The sequence below is a fragment of the Schistocerca americana genome, chromosome 7 (genome assembly GCF_021461395.2).
Source record: "Schistocerca americana isolate TAMUIC-IGC-003095 chromosome 7, iqSchAmer2.1, whole genome shotgun sequence".
In the NCBI taxonomy this organism is placed as follows: Eukaryota; Metazoa; Arthropoda; class Insecta; order Orthoptera; family Acrididae; genus Schistocerca; species Schistocerca americana.
In genome coordinates this window covers 428,167,997-428,186,305 of record NC_060125.1, presented here as the reverse complement: position 1 = coordinate 428,186,305, position 18,309 = coordinate 428,167,997, and the positions used below count along the sequence as shown (strand labels likewise).

General features: G+C 41.2%; 1 protein-coding gene across 1 annotated transcript in view; it reads left to right on the top strand.

The window, feature by feature from the left end:
• The window catches only part of LOC124622603 (esterase B1-like), a 91,630-nt gene that overhangs the window by 20,908 nt on the left and 52,413 nt on the right, over nucleotides 1–18,309 (top strand). Inside the window, exon 3 of the mRNA XM_047148363.1 lies at nucleotides 8,899–9,163. Coding sequence (XP_047004319.1) covers nucleotides 8,899–9,163 — 265 coding nt within the window. The remainder of the gene's footprint in view (nucleotides 1–8,898; nucleotides 9,164–18,309) is intronic.

Genomic DNA, 18,309 nt, shown 5'->3' with positions numbered 1-18,309 from the left:
CTTTTGAGCAAGAAACCTGGGTCTAAATCACAGATTTGGTACAAATTTTTATTCATTGGTTCGACCTGTGTTCATTATCGTAGATAGAGATCTCCACCAACATCTACATCTACGTGATTACTCTGCTATACAATAAAGTGCCTGGAGAGGGTTCAATGAACCATCTTCATGCTGTCTCTCTACCGTTCCAATCTCGAACGGCGCGCGGCAAAAACGAACACTTAAATTTTTCTGTGCGAGCCCTGATTTCTCTTATTTTATCGTGATGATCATTTCTCCCTTTGTAGGTGCGTGCCAACAGAATCTTTTCGCAATCGGGGGACAAAACTGGTGACTGAAATTTGATGAGAAGATCCCGTCGCAACGAAAAACGCCTTTGTTTTAATGATTGTCGCTCCAATTCACGTATCATGTCTGTGACACTATCTCCCCTCTTTCGCGATAATACAGAACGAGCTGCCCTTCTTTGTACTTTTTCGATGTCATATGCCAGTGCCACCTGATGCAGATCCCACACCGCACAGAAATACTCCAGAATAGGGCGGCAAGCGTAGTGTAAGCAGTCTCTTTGGTAGACCTGTTGCACCTTCTAAGTGTTCTGCCAATGAATCGCTGTCTTTGGTTTGTTCTACCCACAATATTATCTATTTGATCGTTCCAATTTAGGTTATCTGTAATTGTAATCCCTAAGGATTTAGTTGAATTTACAGCCCTCATATTTGTGTGACTTATCTCGTAATCGAAATTTACCTAATTTCTTTTAGTACTCATGGGAACAACTTCGCACTTTTCTTTATTCAGGGTCAATTACCATTTTTCGCACCATACATATACCTTATCTAACTCATTCTGCAACTCGTTTCGATCATCTGATGACTTTACAAGACGGTAAATGACAGCATCATCTGCAAACAATCTGAGACGGCTACTCAGATTTTCTCCTACGTCGTTAATATAGATCAGGAACAACAGAGGGCCTATAACACTTCCTTGGGTCTTTAATGTCTCTGGAACGTATTTCACGAGATTAAAAGTGTTGAGGTTTGCCGATGATAATTTAATTCCGTCAGAGGCAGCAAAGGACTTCGAGAAGCAGTTTCAAAGAATGGACAGTGTCTCGTTAGGAGAACATGAGATGAACACCATCAAATGCAAAAAAAAGGGTAATGGAATATAGTCGAAATAAATCAGGCAAAGCTGAGTGAACTAGATAAGAAACGGGACACTGAGTTTTGCCATTTCTACATAGAAATAACTGATGGTGGCGGTAGTAGAGAGGACAAAAAATGTTGACTAGTTATGGCAAGGAAAGCGCTGCTGAAGAGTACAAATCTACTAACATAGAGTATAAACTGAAGTCTTAGAAAGTCTTTTCTGAACATATTTGCCATGGCATGTAGCCTTGTGTGGATGAGAGACGTGTATAATAAACAGTTCAAACAGGAAGAGAATAGAAGCTTTTGGACTGTGATGCTGCAGAACAGTACTGAAGATTAGATGGTTAGATAGGTAACCAATAAGGTGGTAATGAACAGAACTGAGTGGAAAAGAAATTTGTGCATACCGTGATTAAAAGTAGGGATCACACCCTCTGAAACATCAAGGGATCATCCAATTTATTATGTGGTGGAAGTGTGAAGGGTAAAAAATTGTAGACGGAGAGCATGTAACATAATGCTTCCCGAACGACCGATTTCTCTGTTTTGTCTGTAATTATCTGGGGGGAATGTGTGGGACATGAGTAATGATGGTATCAAATAAACTGCCTTATTTCCAGTCGAACGTCTCCAATAAAAGCAGTAGCATATGTGCTAGGAATCGTATGCACTTGTAGTTATTCAGAGTTCCTGCAATAAAACAAGGATTAATAATACAGTTCTTGAAAAATCCGCACCGTATATTGACAGGCCAAGGTGGTTGTTTACCGACTTCTCTCAGCCAACGTGGATCTTCATCTACATCTACATCTACATCCATACTCCGCAAGCAACCTGACGGTGTATGGAGGACGGTACTTTGAGTACCTCTATCGGTTCTCCCTTGTATTCCAGTCTCGTATTGTTCGTGGGAAGAAAGATTGTCGGTATGCCTCTGTGTGGGCTCTAATCTCTCCGCTTTTATCCACATAATCTCTTCGCGAGATATACGGTGAAGGTGTGTTCTCGAAACTTCAACAAAAGCCCGTACCGAGCTACTGAGCGTCATTCCTGCAGAGTCTTCCACTGGAGTTTATCTACCATCTCCGTAACGATTTCGCGATTACTAAATGATCCTGTAACGGAGAGCGCTGCTCTCCGTTGGATCTTCTCTATCTCTTCTATCAACCCTATCTGGTACGGATCCCACACCGCTGAGCAGTATTCAAGTGGTGGGCAAACAAGTGTACTGTAATCTACTTACTTTGTTTCCGGATTGCATTTCCTTAGGATTTTTCCAATGAATCTCAGTCTGGCATCTGGTTCATCGAAGATCAACATTATATGGTCATTCTATTTTAAATCACTCCCAATGCCTGCTCTCAGATAATTTATGGAATTAACTGCTTCCAGTTGCTGACCTGCTACATTGTAGATAAATGATAAAGGATCTTTCTTTCTATGTATTCGCATCACATTACACTTGTCTACATTGAGATTCAATTGCCATTCCCTTCACAATTCGTTGCAGATACTCATGCATTTCAGTGCAATTTTCCATTGTTACAACCTCTCGAAGTACTACAGCATCATCCGCAAAAAGCCTCTGTGAACTTCTGATGGTATCCACAAGGTCATTTATGTATATTGTGAATAGCAACGGTCCTACGACACTCCCCTGCGGCACATCTGAAATCATTATTCTGATAGTCCATATGCTCTTATTTTGTTCATTAAACGACTGTAGGGAACTGTATCAAACGCCTTGCGGAAGTCAAGAAACACGGCATCTACCTGGGAACCCGTGTCTATGGCCCTCTCGGGCGAGATGGGTTTCACACGATCGTCTTTTTCGAAAACCATACTGATTTCTACAGAGTAGATTTCTAGTCTCCAGAAAAGTCATTATACTCGAACATAATACGTGTTCCAAAATTCTACAACTGATCGACGTTAGAATATAGGTCTATATTTCTGCACATCTGTTCGACATCCCTCCTTGAAAACGGGGATGACCTGTGCCCTTTTCCAATCCTTTGGAAAGCTACGCTCTTCCAGAGAGCTACGGTACACCGCTGGAAGAAGGGGGGCGGGGAGGGGGGGGGGGGGGGGAAGTTTCATCGCGTACTCTGTGTAAAATCGAACTGGTATCCCATCATGTCCAGCGGCCGTTCCTCTTTTGAACGATTTTAATTGTTTTTCCATCCCTCTGTCATCTATTTCGATATCTACCATTTTGTCATCTGTGCGACAATCTAGAGAAAGAACTACAGTGCAGTCTTCGTCTGTGAAACAGCTTTGGAAAAATACATTTAGTATTTCGGCTTTTAGTCTGTCATCCTCTGTTTCAGTACCATTTTGGTCACAGAGTGTGTGGAAATTTTGTTTTGATCCACCTCCCGCTTTGACGTAAGACCAAAATTTCTTAGGATTTTCTGCCTAGTCACTACATAGAACTTTACTTTCGAATTCATTGAACACCTCTCGCATAGTCCTCCTCACACTACATTTCGCTTCGAATAATTTTTGCTTGTCTTCAAGGCTTTGGCTATGTTTATGTTTTCTGTGAAGTTCCCTTTGCTTCCGCAGCAGTTTTCTAACTCGGTTCTTGTACCACGATGGATCTTTTCGATCTCTCACGATCTTGCTTGGCACATACTCATGTAATGCATATTTTACGATGGTTTTGAGCTTTGTCCACCGATCCTTTTTGTGTTGAGCCGTCAAGTACTCTGAAATCCGCTTTTTGTCACTTTTGCTAAACAGAAAAATCTTCCTACCTTTTTTAATGTTTCTATTTATGGCTAAAATCATCGATGCAGTAACTGCCTTGTTATCGCTGATTCATTGTTCTGCATTAACTGTTTCAAATAGTTCGGGTCTGTTTGTCACCAGAAGGTCTAATATGTTATCGCCACGAGTCGGTTCTCTGTTTAACTGTAGTTTTCAGATAACGCACTTGAAAAAATTTCACTGGATTCTTTGTCCCTTCTACTCGTTATAAACGTTTGAGTCTCCCAGTCCTCATCAGTTAAATTAAAATGTTCACCCAGAACTATAACATGGACGGGAAGTCTACTCGAAATATTTTCCAAATTTTCCTTCAGGTGCTCTGCCACAACACCTGCTAAGCCTGGGGGCCTATAGAGACATCCAGTTACCATGTTTGAGCCTGTTTTAACCGTGACTTCCACCCAAATTATTTCACATTTCGGATCTCCGTCAATTTCCTTCGATACTATTGCACTTCTTATCGCTATAAACACCCCTGCCCCTTCACTGCCCAGCCTGTCTCTGCGGTATACATTCCAATCTGAGTTTAGAATTTCATTACTGTTTACATCTGGTTTCAGCCAATTTTCTGTCCCTATTACTATGTGGGCATTGTGACCGTTTATTAGTGAGAGCAGTTCTGGGACCTTTCTGTATACACGCCTGCAGTTTACTATTACCACGTTAATATTGTTGCGTTTTGCCTACTAATACCTTGTCGCGTCTCAGGAGGCGTCTTGTCGGGCCTAGGGAGGGAATTCTCTAACCTATAGAACCCACATGTGCACTCCACACGTACTCCGCTACCTTTGCAGCCGCTTCCTGCGTGTAGTGCACTTCTGACCTATTCAGGGGAACCCTACATTTCTCCACCCGATAGCGGAGGTCGAGAAATTTACACCCCAGATCTCCACAGAATCGTCTAAGTCTCTGTTTTACGCCTTCCACTCGACTCCAAACCAGAGGACCGCTATCGGTTCTGAGAACGATACTACAAATAGTTAGCTCAGATTCCACCCCGCGAGCGAGTCTTTCCGCCTTCAACAACTCCGCCAACCACCTGTATGAACTGAGGATGACCTCTGAACCCAGACGGCAGGGGTCATTGGTGCCGACATGAGCAACAATTTGCAGTCGGGTGGACCCAGTTCTCCCTATCGCCGCCGGCAGAGCCTCCTCCACATCTCGGATGAGACCCCCCGGCAAGCAGACACAGTGCACCCTGGCCTTCTTGCTCGATCTTTTCGCTATTTCCCTAGGGGGCTCCATCACCCGCCTAACATTGGAGCTCCCAATCACTAATAAACTCCTCCCCCACTGTGCCTGCTCGGACCTCGCTGAAGGAGCGGCCATATGTCCACTCACAGGCAGAGCGGGCGATGCCACATGGACAGCCTCCACATTGACCCTCCGCCTAGTGCGACACGAACGCCGCTGAACCCACCACTCCCCTTGGGGAGAGGGTAGCCCAACGGCGCCCGGTACCCGCAAAGATGTCTCGACAGCAGGGAGCGTAGGTGAAGCATGTAACACCTGGGGTGTACCATGCGACGCACCAGACTCCCCACTGCCACTACACTCCGAAGCAACAGCCTGAAGACGGCTGACCGTGGCCATCAGCACGTTCAGCTGTTCGCGAACAGTGGCCAGCTCCTCCTGCGCCCGTATACAGAAGTCACACATCCTACCCATCCTAAGAAATCAACAATTTACTGTAGAGAGTTAATCAACTTTTAACTAGACTGCTAATTCACTAAAGACAGCTGATAGCTAACTAAACTGTGGTTAGTAGACACTTCTTGTTGAAAACAATAAAAACAAGCACTACCTGTCTCTGGACTGTATTTAGAACAAACACTTACATTACTGGCACTACAGCTGACTAAAGGGACTCTCTCTGACTGTATTCAAAGCAAACACGAAATCTATGGAACACTATTAGTAGTACTCGAAAATTAAAGCTTCCTAAAAGTAAAAACACACGGAAATAGAAGTGACAAGTAAGAAAAACACAGTTAATACTTCAATTTACGTAGCTCGCTGTACAGCAGATGTGAAGCAGACGGCAGTTACGACGACACTGGCACTAGTCAACTGAGGATTATTGCATATTGTGGAGAATGATTTGTCCGTGGTTTGTAAGTGATACTTTACCTGTAACGAAACTCTTGCTGGAAGCGGCGTGTCACTTTACAGTTTTCGTAGCAATAATTCGGAGAGTTGGAAGTGATTTTCGAAATCTTCAGCTTACGACATCCATTTTAGAATCTGACGAGGAAACTCTGACTGTTTAAGTTATAAATTAAAATAAATATTTATGTCGGTCACTTTCAGTTTCTTCCGCGACGCGTCTTGAGGGATGATAACCTCATATTCAGGTGAAACAGTTGATACAAATAGAGTGTAACATGATTCTGGAGATCAAATTAGCTGGCCATTTCGGAATTGCTCCTGGAAGAGACCGACAGCCAAATGCGCCATAAATTGTGGAAGAAGTTATTATTCCCATGTATGAGAATGCTGAACAGCAATGCGGCGGCAGAAGCTGAGCATAGCGAGGGATGTAAACAACATCCCAAAAATGGTTCAAATGGCTCTGAGCACTATGGGACTTAACATCTATGGTCATCAGTCCCCTAGAACTTAGAACTACTTAAACCTAACTAACCTAAGGACATCACACAACACCCAGTCATCACGAGGCAGAGAAAATCCCTGACCCCGCCGGGAATCGAACTCGGGAACCCGGGCGTGGGAAGCGAGAAAAACAACATCCCCCCTGAGATGTTTCAAGCAGCAGTAGAGCAGTCTCCAGTGTGGTTCCAGCCTGTTGTGTGTCTAGACGGTCGTCATATTAAGCAAGAGCTTGAAATGGTAAGAAAGTAACAAATATTAGCCTTCGACGTGAAAATCAAAATGTCTTTCTTTCGATGGTTTTTTCTTAGTTTCCCTTCCATATGTCCTTATATATGTTTCCACAATGTTTCATTGTCCTACGATCAGTCGTATCTCATGGCGGCCCTCTCAAGCAGCGAAAGTTTAATGATAACCATTCTGGAGGTCATTATAGTTACACATTTGTATCTCTGAATAGCACACAACTTGAAAAAAAAAATCTACCGGTGTATGTGTGTGCGTGTGTGTGTGTGTGTGTGTGTGTGTGTGTGTGTGTGTGTGTGTGTGCGAGCTCGTTTACAGCTTTAGAATTTTGTCATATGAGCATAGCCTTATTAAGAAACTTATATAGACTGATATTTATTTGTTAGTGAATCGATTGTAATGCGTTCATTGGATTCAAGTTCACGTAATTTCAGGCACTAAAGAGGCGATAGCAGTAAAAGTTATTGTATATTATCCACTATGCTTAAGACGCCATCAAAAAGTTCATTGCCACTGTTCCATCTTCGTAGTTAGGTATGTTACGCGTATAGTATTCTCTTTTATTCATAAAAAAATTTCAATGCTTCAAAAAGATCCACTTTGTTGCCTTTGTTTAGTATACGCAGTATCATTAGATTACTCCCTACAGTTTCTAAAGAATTTCCAGTGTATTTAAGATGGGCAGGTAATATAGATTTATGGCAGTTTTATTGGAGGTGTTGTAGCCAAATTTGGTTGCATGTTCTCTAACTGTAGTATAGACGTTTCGTTACGTCTGACCCACATAATGTGTCTGTGTTTCTGGTGTGGCGTCTAGACATTTCTACTGGATAAGAATATCCACAGGCCCATGGAGTGCCTGAGTGTTGTGTTGTGTCTCTTAGTTTTCACAGAGTATCACTCCTTCTATGCACTGTAACAGGATACAATTTTGTAACTTTTCAGGCACTTTCTGTTGGCTTCATGCAAACATGCTGAAGCGGTGCACGTGCTCACTCCTTCTATGCACTGTAACAGGATACAATTTTGTAACTTTTCAGGCACTTTCTGTTGGCTTCATGCAAACATCCTGAAGCGGTGCACGTGCTCTTCAGTTGGCATTTCACTCCCAAACTGTTGTGAACCCATGTTAGGATGTTCTATGTGGATTATGAATTATTTTAAAACCTACGTCTTTCATGGAAACTACGTCCCTATAATTCATGTCATTTCAAAACCTACTCGCATAATTCCTGGAACTGTTTTCTGGGCTAAATAGACAAATATTCTCAAGCTGTCTGCATACAGCTCCATTTCTCGAAGACGCAATAAACATGATAAGAACTGTATTTCCAAGTATCGGTACTGTACTGAAGGATCACTAATCTATAGGACAACAGAAATACGTAACTCACACTTCGTAGTGACTTGGAAAACCTTATACTCACTATTTTTCTCACGTCATCAATTTTGAGCGCAGTTTTTTGCTAACTGCTCCGTTCCTATCTTTTGCGTATATTTTCTTCTATGGATAACTACTACACTCACCACCCTCATTTTCGTCTAACCCCACTATTTTTCTGCTTATTGCTCCTTCCAGCTCCAAGATAACTACTCTGTAGTAGATGACTCACAACCTGTTCCTTCTTCTCGTAAAGAATTAATATGGCTTCTTTTCTCCACTATTAATTTTTGTACTTCTTGATTTGATACCTTATTTTTACTACATTTCAGAGAGTTTCTTGTTCTTCCGATTCCCATAGTACATACTCCACTTCCATACAATGCCACGCTCCGGACGTACGCGTTGAGGATATTAATTTTTGGAACCAGCTGAGTTCTTTTATTGAAGAAGCTTTCTTTGACTGTATCAAACAACTTTTGCTGTCGTCTTTGCTTCAGTCATCCTGCATAATATTGCTTCTTGGAGGAGAGAATACGTTAAATTTTTACCCAAATGTATCCTTCCTAATTTTGCTGTTCACCTTCGTCATTTCCTTGTTCATCCTTCAGCCAATCTATGCTAAGAAACCTATTCATTCCCTTCAACAAGCGCTCTGTTTTACTCCATGCCAGAATAACATTCGAAAAGCAAAATGTCTTTAGCAGATTGTGTCATTTACGACCACAGGCGCCACAGCCAGCAGCCAACTGGTCTGGAACGCGGGATGCGCTGACATACGGCTCGGAGTGCCCCCAGGAAGGTGTTGGCTCTGAGGACTGCCTATACGTCAACGTGTACGTACCTTTGGTGAACGACAGCTCTCCACTGGCAGTGATGGTCAACATCTACGGTGGGGCATACACGGTGGGCTCATCTACAAATAGGGCGCCCGACTACTTCATGGACAAGGGGGTGCTGCTGGTCACTTTCAATTACCGCGTTGGTTCCATTGGTGAGTACCTCAGTGGCAATGGTGGCTCCAGCCCTAGAAACAAAATCGAACAGTTCATGTCTCCAGAAAAGACGCCTATTTAACGACTTCTCCGCTGACACTTAAGGAGATAGAATGATGGTCATAATTCCAGTCATGAATAATAACAGATGCTTAAGTGGCATGGAGTTTGCATACCCCTCAACATTTTCTGCGCTCCTTAATATCAGTGGCTGAGGTTTACAGGGATATGTGCCTATACCCTACAATACGTTATTCCCTACGTGTGACATGAGCCAAAACATTATAACAATTGCCAACAATGAGAGTGGATAACTTCTTCTGGTGTTGCAACTGAATGACAAGGTAAGGTAATCTACATTACATTAATACTTGTTACACGGGCCATGAATACGATATTTCGTAATGAACGTGTCAGTTTAACTTAAGGTTTCTTTACAGGACATAATAAATTTTTCTTTTTTTTTATGCAATTGATACTTCATACCTAAAAATTCATCTATTGAGTAGGTATTGTCAGGGAAAATTTTTTTTCATTTTTTTAAAAATATAATGCTGTGTGGTAAATGATGAAAGATATCTGAGGCAGCATAATTGACCCCTACATTTGTTGAAGTCAGATTTAAGCAAGAATAATGGCGATCATCCTTTCTTCTAGATTTTCAGCTATGCAATTTGTTATTATTTTTTAATTGTGGTGGATTATTAATAACAGATTTCATAAGCGAATGTACGTACTGTTGAGGTACTGTGAATAACCCTAGTTCTCTAAGTAAACATCTGCAAGGTGATCTTGAGTGGGCTCCAACTATTATTCTGATTACATATTTTTGTGCAATGAATACTTGTTCTCTTAATGATGAATTACCCAAGAATATGATGTCTCACGAAAACAGTGAATGAAATTAGACATAGTAGGCTAATTTCCTGAGTTGTTTATCACCAAAATTTGCAGTAATCATAATACCATAAGTAGCTGAATTCAAACGTTTCAGCAGTCCATCATTGTGGTTCTTCCAATTCAGTTTTCCATCAGTGCACACAGACAGAAATTTTGGATATTCTGCCTGAGCAACCGACTTCTATTCAAAGTCTATATTTATCAATGGTGGTATGCCATTTCCTGTTCACAGCTGAATATACTATGTTTTCTCAAAATGATGTGAGGGTTCATTTGCAGTGATATTTTTAATAATTTTCTAGAAGACATTATTTTTAATTTCCTCTTCAATCCCCGCTTTTTGGTGTGGTTACTAACTTGTATTATCGGCAGAAAGAGCAAGCTTTGCATCGTTGAGAATATAGAGTGGCAGTGGTGACAATTGAGTCCATCAGTGTATCGGGTTTCACTAGTCATGGTGTGCATCTCAGTAAGTATGGAAAGGGGAGGCTGGCAAAGCTTGTAGGTGACAGTGTAGTGGGTGGTGGTGGGTTCAGTCAGGTAAAATTCCTGTAGTAGTTGGTCTTTAGAGCTGCACCTTTTTAGACTGAAGTCAGCTGATAGGTATACCTACATAAAGGAAGTCCCCCTAACTAAGGAATCACCTTCAAAGGACGTCATCTTTCCAAGTAGAGAAGGAATTAGTATATTTTTTCAAAATATAAGAGGTATTACAGATGAAGTTAGTGAACTGCTTACAGATGTTGACTCTCAAATTATTGGTGTATCGAAGCACCACTTAAATAATTCGACAATCCAGAGGCTTCCTTTACCAGGATACAGATTATCTGGCTGTGTTTAAAGGAGTTCCTTGCGGAGTGGGGGAGTGGCCATGTACGTAGAAAACAGTATTCCATTTGATTCCATAGACTTAAGATGGCACCACACTGAAAAAATATTAAAATCGTATGGTCAGTTGAGAAGGAATTGTCTGGTCAGCAGCACAAGGTCGACGATTTAAAGTAAGTCCATATTAAAAATATTTCTGTTACTGATAAATCAAATATATTTACAGTATTTAACAACCAGTTTCTGAACATTGCTGGTGATTTAAATAAAAACTTAGTCTACAGGGAATCATATAACTCTCTTGGCAAAAGCCTTTCCGAAATTGATGTCTGATATACTGTTTTGTGATAGAGACAAGGGGGAAATTGAGTCAATAATTAAATCACTGATGATTAAGGACTATCATCGATATGATTCAGTACTCAGCATAATATTACAGTACTGTGCTGCACATATTAGCCCTGTAATTACCCATATTTGTAATTTTTCCTTTAGGAATGGTCAGTTTCCTGAACGATTAAAGAACTCAGTAGTAAAGCCACTTTATAAAATGGGAGAGGGGAATAAAGTAGACAATTTTAGACCTATTTTTATACCATCAGTGTTTGCTAAAGTTATTGGAAAGGCTGTATAAGTAAGGACAATTGATCATTTTATATCACATAATTCACTATCAAATGTACAGGTCGGCTTTAGAAGTAGTTTCACAACCTTAACAGTCCACCTAATTTTCAACATTCGTCTATAGCACCACATTTCAAATGCTTCGATTCTCTTCTGTTCCGGTTTTCCCACAGTCCATTTTTCACTACCATACAATGCTGTACTCCAGACGTACATCCTCAGAAATTTCTTCCTCAAATTAAGGCCGGTATTTGATATCAGTAGACTTCTCTTGGCCAGAAATGCCTTTTTTGCCATAGCGAGTCTGCTTTTGATGTCCTCCTTGCTCCGTCCGTCATTGGTTATTTTACTGCCTAGGTAGCAGAATTCCTTAACTTCATTGACTTCGTGACCATCAATCCTAATGTTAAGTTCCTCGCTGTTCTCATTTCTACTACTTCTCATTACATTCGTCTTTCTCCGATTTACTCTCAAACCATACTGTGTACTCATTAGACTGTTCATTACGTTCAGCAGATCATTTAATTCTTCTTAACTTTCACTAAGGATAGCAATGTCATCAGCGAATCGTATCACTGATATCCTTTCACCTTGTATTTTAATTCCACTCCTGAACCTTTCTTTTATTTCCATCATTGCTTCCTCGATGTACAGATTGAAGAGTAGGGGCGAAAGGCTGCAGCCTTGTCTTACACCCTTCTTAATACGAGCACTTCGTTCTTGATCGTCCACTCTTATTATTCCCTCTTGCTTGTTGTACATATTGTATATGACCCGTCTCTCCCTATAGCTTACCCCTACTTTTTTCACAATCTCGAACAGCTTGCACCATTTTATATTGTCGAACGCTTTTTCCAGGTCGACAAATCCTATGAAAGTGTCTTGATTTTTCTTTAGCCTTGCTTCCATTATTAGCCGTAACATCAGAAGTGCCTCTCTCGTCCCTTTACTTTTCCTAAAGCCAAACTGATCGTCACCTAGCGCATTCTCAATTTTCTTTTCCATTTTTCTGTATATTATTCTTGTAAGCAGCTTCGATGCATGAGCTGTTAAGCTGATTGTGCGATAAATCTCGCACTTGTCAGCTCTTGCCATCTTCGGAATTGTGTGGATGATGCTTTTCCGAAAGTCAGATGGTATATCGCCAGACTCGTATATTCTACACACCAACGTGAATAGTCGTTTTGTTGCCACTTCCCCCAATGATTTCAGAAATTATGATGGAATGTTATCTATCCCTTCTGCCTTACTTGACCGTAAGTCCTCCAAAGCTCTTTTAAATTCCGATTCTAATACTGGATCCCCTATCTCTTCTAAATCGACTCCTATTTCTTCTTCTATCACATCAGACAAATCTTCACCCTCATAGATGCTTTCAATGTATTCTTTCCACCTATCTGCTCTCTCCTCTGCGTTTAACAGTGGAATTCCCGTTGCACTCTTAATGTTACCACCGTTGCTTTTAATGACACCAAAGGTTGTTTTGACTTTCCTGTATGCTGAGTCTGTTCTTCCGACAATCATATCTTTTCCGATGTCTTCAAATTTTTCCTGCAGCCATTTCGTCTTAGCTTCCCTGCACTTCCTTTTTATTTCATTCCTCAGCGACTTGTATTTCTGTATTCCTGATTTTCCCGGAACATGTTTGTACGTCCTCCTTTCATCAATCAACTGCAGTATTTCTTCTGTTACCCATGGTTTCTTCGCAGCTACCTTCTTTGTACCTATGCTTTCCTTCCCAGCTTCTGTGGTATCCCTTTTTAGAGATGTCCATTCCTCTTCAACTATACTGCCTACTGCGCTATTCCTTATTGCTGTATCTATAGCGTTAGATAACTTCAAACGTATCTCGTCATTCCTTGATACTTCCGTATCCCACTTCTTTGCGTATTGATTCTTCCTGACTAATGTCTTGAACTTCAGCCTACTCTTCATTACTATTTAATATATTTTGTGTCGGATCTACAATTTAAAAACCTCTTTCACACCGGCCTGATTTAGCTTCACTGATCAGGATAGTAAAAACATGCGTATATTAAGGGAATTTTCATTGACAAAGCAGGCTTATCACATTCACACAGTTCAATACTGTTCTATCCTGATAAAATTGAGCTTAACTTAAATTCCATAAGGCAGTGAAGAAATTTCGAAGTCTCGGTGCGACGAAAATTGTCAGTCGATCTCCTGGAAACATTTGTAATAATTATTAACTTTCGGTGATCACATGGGGAAGACCGGAGATCTGCTGGTAGGACCGTGTTAGCCGATTTATTTGAAGTAACTGGATATCTTGAGCATACAAAACGGCAGGTTCGTCCAGTGTAAATCAGACGTTCCCCACTGATCCCGTGCAACACAGCGTAGTAAGCAGACACTTTCAATAATAATCAGTTAAATAATACGCGAACACACTTACTTTAGTTTAGTTCTTGTATTAAATTCCTTCTCATACAGAATCTCATCAAGATGGCGACTAGCTCAACAATACATACATATACATCCTTCTTTCACGACTAATCGGCAATCCCCTATTCTTTTCATAAGAGAAAACATAGACAGCAGAGAAGCTATTCCATGGAGTAAATGGACGCTCCAAGAAATAATTGGGCTTGAAACTAATTGACACATACACAGATATTTGTTTGGTAAATGATATCCTGTACAACTAGTAATGTAATAGGTGTCTTTCTTCTATGAAGTAATATCTGTGTATTTATAGAAATGCAGTATCTTTGCATTAGAAACTCTTTCATTTGTTTTGCCTTGTGTTTACAGTATGTGCTGCAGAATGAAAAGCATATACGTGTATTTGAACGTGTTTAGTCATACCGTCCTACAAAACCCTGCATCCACCACTGGAAACAGTACGATATTTCTCTATTTGTATTAGTTTGCTAAGCTTATTTGCACAATGAGCCACTTTGTAATATACTAATGGAATCGTACCATGATCAGAATTAACACCAAACCTGAAAAAAAAGGGTGTAGACTTCCAGTGCACCTGAAGCAGAGCTCCTAGGACTCGTAACGCACAGTGCATTCAAATAAAGTCACGATTGTGACTGAAGTAAGTTCTTTATTTTACGAAATTAATACAGTCAAGGAAGAAACTCTGACGGCAATGGATAAAATTAAATTAAAAAATATAAAAATATCTACCTCGTACGCATTACACACCGTATAAGCGGAGCAGAGGGTGATGAGGAAATTATAGCGGCGATACGGACCACAAATGGGGAAATCCTCTGCCATAAGTGACTTTGGCAAACGGCATATTGTTATTGCCAGTCACGTGTGGCATCTCGGTAACAGCTAAGCTGGTCCGCTGCTCGTGTGCTAGTATCGTAAGCGTGGCGACGAGGTGTGGTCAAAACACGTTGAAACCACGAGATTATGGCAAGGTGTTGGAATACATGGCCCATCACAGAAACTGCTGGTCGGAAACTTGCCCAGCCTGTAAGAAAGACAGGTGGCGATTGTGGCAGAAGCTGGTGCAAGCACAATGTTTCGGAGCACACCGTTCAGCTTAATTTGTGGGACAAGAGTCTCCGCTGTAGACGACACCTACGTGTTCCCACGCTGACCCAATGACATCGTCAGTTATTATTGCATTAGATACGAAATCACCAAGACAGGACAGTGAATCACTGAAAACGTGTTGCCCGATCGGATGATGATTTACGTTATCACACCAGGCCGATGGTCGTGTCCCATTATGCCGTCATCCAGGCAAACGGTAGCTCGGAAAATGCCTCTCATCAAGGACGCAGGGTGGTGCGAGCAGTGTTATATTACGGAAGATATTCAACTGGGTTTCAATATGACCCGTAGTAGCAAATGAAGGCACCGTGGGAGCTATACCATACGAGAATATCACTGCAGACCTTCAAGACCCTTGCGTGTTTGAAGTCTTCCCTGGCATCGATGACACCTCCCATCAGCATAACTGTATTTCATAAGGCTAGAGCAGTGCTACTGAGTTTTAAAGCGCATGATGTAACCTGACGTTGATGTCATGGCGACCATATCCGTCTAATCTGAATCCGATGGAATGCATCTGTGAAATTATCGAGTGTCCGCCCAATGCCGTCCGCCCCTGGTAGCTGTGCGGTCAGCGCGACGGAGTGTCATTCCTAACGGCCCGGGTTCGACTCCCAGCCGGGTCGGAGATTTTCTCCGCTCAGGTACTGGATGTTGTGTTGTCCTTATCATCATCATTTCATCCCCATCGACAAGCAGATCGCCGAAGTGGCGTCGACTCGAACGACTTTCACCAGGCGAACCGTCTATCCGACTGGATGCCCTAACCACACGGCATTTCCATTTCCAGCCCCATGCCCACAGAGCCTCGCCTTAATTTATGCTGACTTCATGACCTGTCCATAGGCAGCTTGTGCCACGTATCTATGGAAACCTATGAAGCATTCGTCGAATTCATGCAAGGCAGGATTGCACTTTTTTTTTCTTTTTTGTGTCATCTGACTTGTTTGATGCAGTTCGCCACGAATTACTCTCCTGTGCCAAACTCTTCCTCTCAGAGTACCACTTGCAACCTCCGTCTCCAATAACTTGGATGCCTGCCATAGAGTAACGACAAAAGCACCCAGTTCCAAAAATCACTGCTAGCATTCCCTTCTCCATAGTGGAATAATCTCGTTCAGCATTACTGAGCTGCCATGAAGCGTATGCAATAAATTGTCCCTGTCTTCTTCTACAGTTTTTACCCGATGCAGCTGTCTGTGGCATAATGGGGGCTATTTCCTAATGTCTTAACAGGTGTCCTACCCTGCAGTCCTTTCTTCTTGTCAGTGTTTTCCATATATTCCTTTCCTCACCGATTCTGTAGAGAACTTTCTCACACCTTACCTTATCAGTCCACCTAATTTTCAACATTATTCTGTAGCACAACATCTCAAATGCTTCGATTCTCTTCATTTCCTGTTTTCACACAGCCCATGTTTCACTGCCTTGCACCAGACGCACATTCTCAGAAATATATTCATCAAATTAAGGCCTATGTTTGACACTAGTAGACGTCTCCTGGCCATGACTTTTGCCTGTGCTAGTCTGCTTTCTGTATCATCCTTGCTTCACCCCTCGTGGGTTATTTTGCCACCTAGGTTGCATCTGCTTCTTGATCAGCAACTCTAAGTTTGTCGCTGTTCTCGTTTCTGCTAGTTTTCATTAGTTTCGTCTTTCTTAAATTTACCCTAATCCATATTCCGTTGTCATTAGAATGTTCATTCCATTTTGTAAGTGTTCTTTACGTTCACTGACCGTAGAAATATTATCAGCATATCTTATCACTGATATCTTTTCACATTCAATGTTAATTCCACCCTTCAACCTTTCCTTTATTTCCGACATTGCTTCTTCGATGAACACGGCTGTAATTAATGCTCGAGTGGTATGCAGTTTGCGTTGGTCTTCACTTTTTCTGCTCTCTTTAGCTTGATTGGATGGAGTTTCCAAGCATGGGCTCCCACTCACTGCAGATACCTCAAGAAACCCTCATTTGATACATTATACTTTATGTGAAAAACTTAGAAGCACGTGGTGTAGAGACTATGGTTCCCTAAATCAGAAACGACTTTTATAGGTAATGATGTCGATTTATAGTGAATACAGCATTTATTAATAACAGGCTCCAAGCGAAGGTACCACCTTTCCTGTCTGCCGCTCCCTTTTCTTTATTTATGGGAGTCGATGAACGACCACATTGATTGTTTTTCTTGTTCTATAAGTGAAAGATGGGATGACATCTTCAACATAGCTGTGGTCTGTATATCAACAGTTTTGACTGAAATAAAACCAAAGTGGTTAAACAAGCGAATTCCACGACTCTTCGAATTGCAGTTAGCCACTCTCTGGCTATATTCATAAGAACGGGGTAAACCAAGGCATTTCTCCAGTTTCATACGCCGATTCAGCGATAACTTTGAGATGAATGATTCAGAATATAGAAGCTTATTGAATGTGTACAACTCCAAATAAATTTTGGGGCCAAACGATGTCTATTAAATCCTCATAAAATCGGTCCATTCCACTTGGACTACTTTGCTTTTACAATTTATGCGCTGTCCCATTGTCGATCATAAACAATTGATGGATTGTCACGGCGCAGATATAATTAATGGTAATCTTGTTGGTATGTCCTGTTTTCCACAATAAAAACAAGAGCTGTGATCACTGCCACAAATAATATAATTACTTCACCCATGCAAATTCTCGCATAGACTGAACACAAATGCAAACTTGTTAAGAAATCTTGAAGCTACACAGTTTCATTAGCTATAGACTTAATCTCATTCACAATTAAGCATTTATCGTATCTCTTAACGAATATAAAAGTCCTTTCTGCATAAAATGATGTTACTTGAGAATACTGAAATACAACAAGTACAGAATGTGAGGAAACCTAACTGCTTGGCCACGACCTCGTGAAAATAAATCTGCAAAAAGATGTCCGACAGTCGATATATCATGAGGCCACGGTTCCTCGAATATTTCTGTCAGTTTTCTGTACAAGTTCGTTGCTCACTAACACGAACGGTAACTTCAGTCAACATCATGAACTTTTGTCTTTCCCTTCTAAAACAAATGACAGTACTGACGCACCACTGATAATTTAACACTCATTCATCACATCTAGTCCGTTGGCAGCACAAGTTTCATAATGAATGTCAGTAGCTCTAAGATTCTCACCAAAATATACACTACTGCCCATTAAAACTGCACACGAAGAAGAAATGCAGATGATAAACGGGTATTCATTGGACAAATGTAGTATACT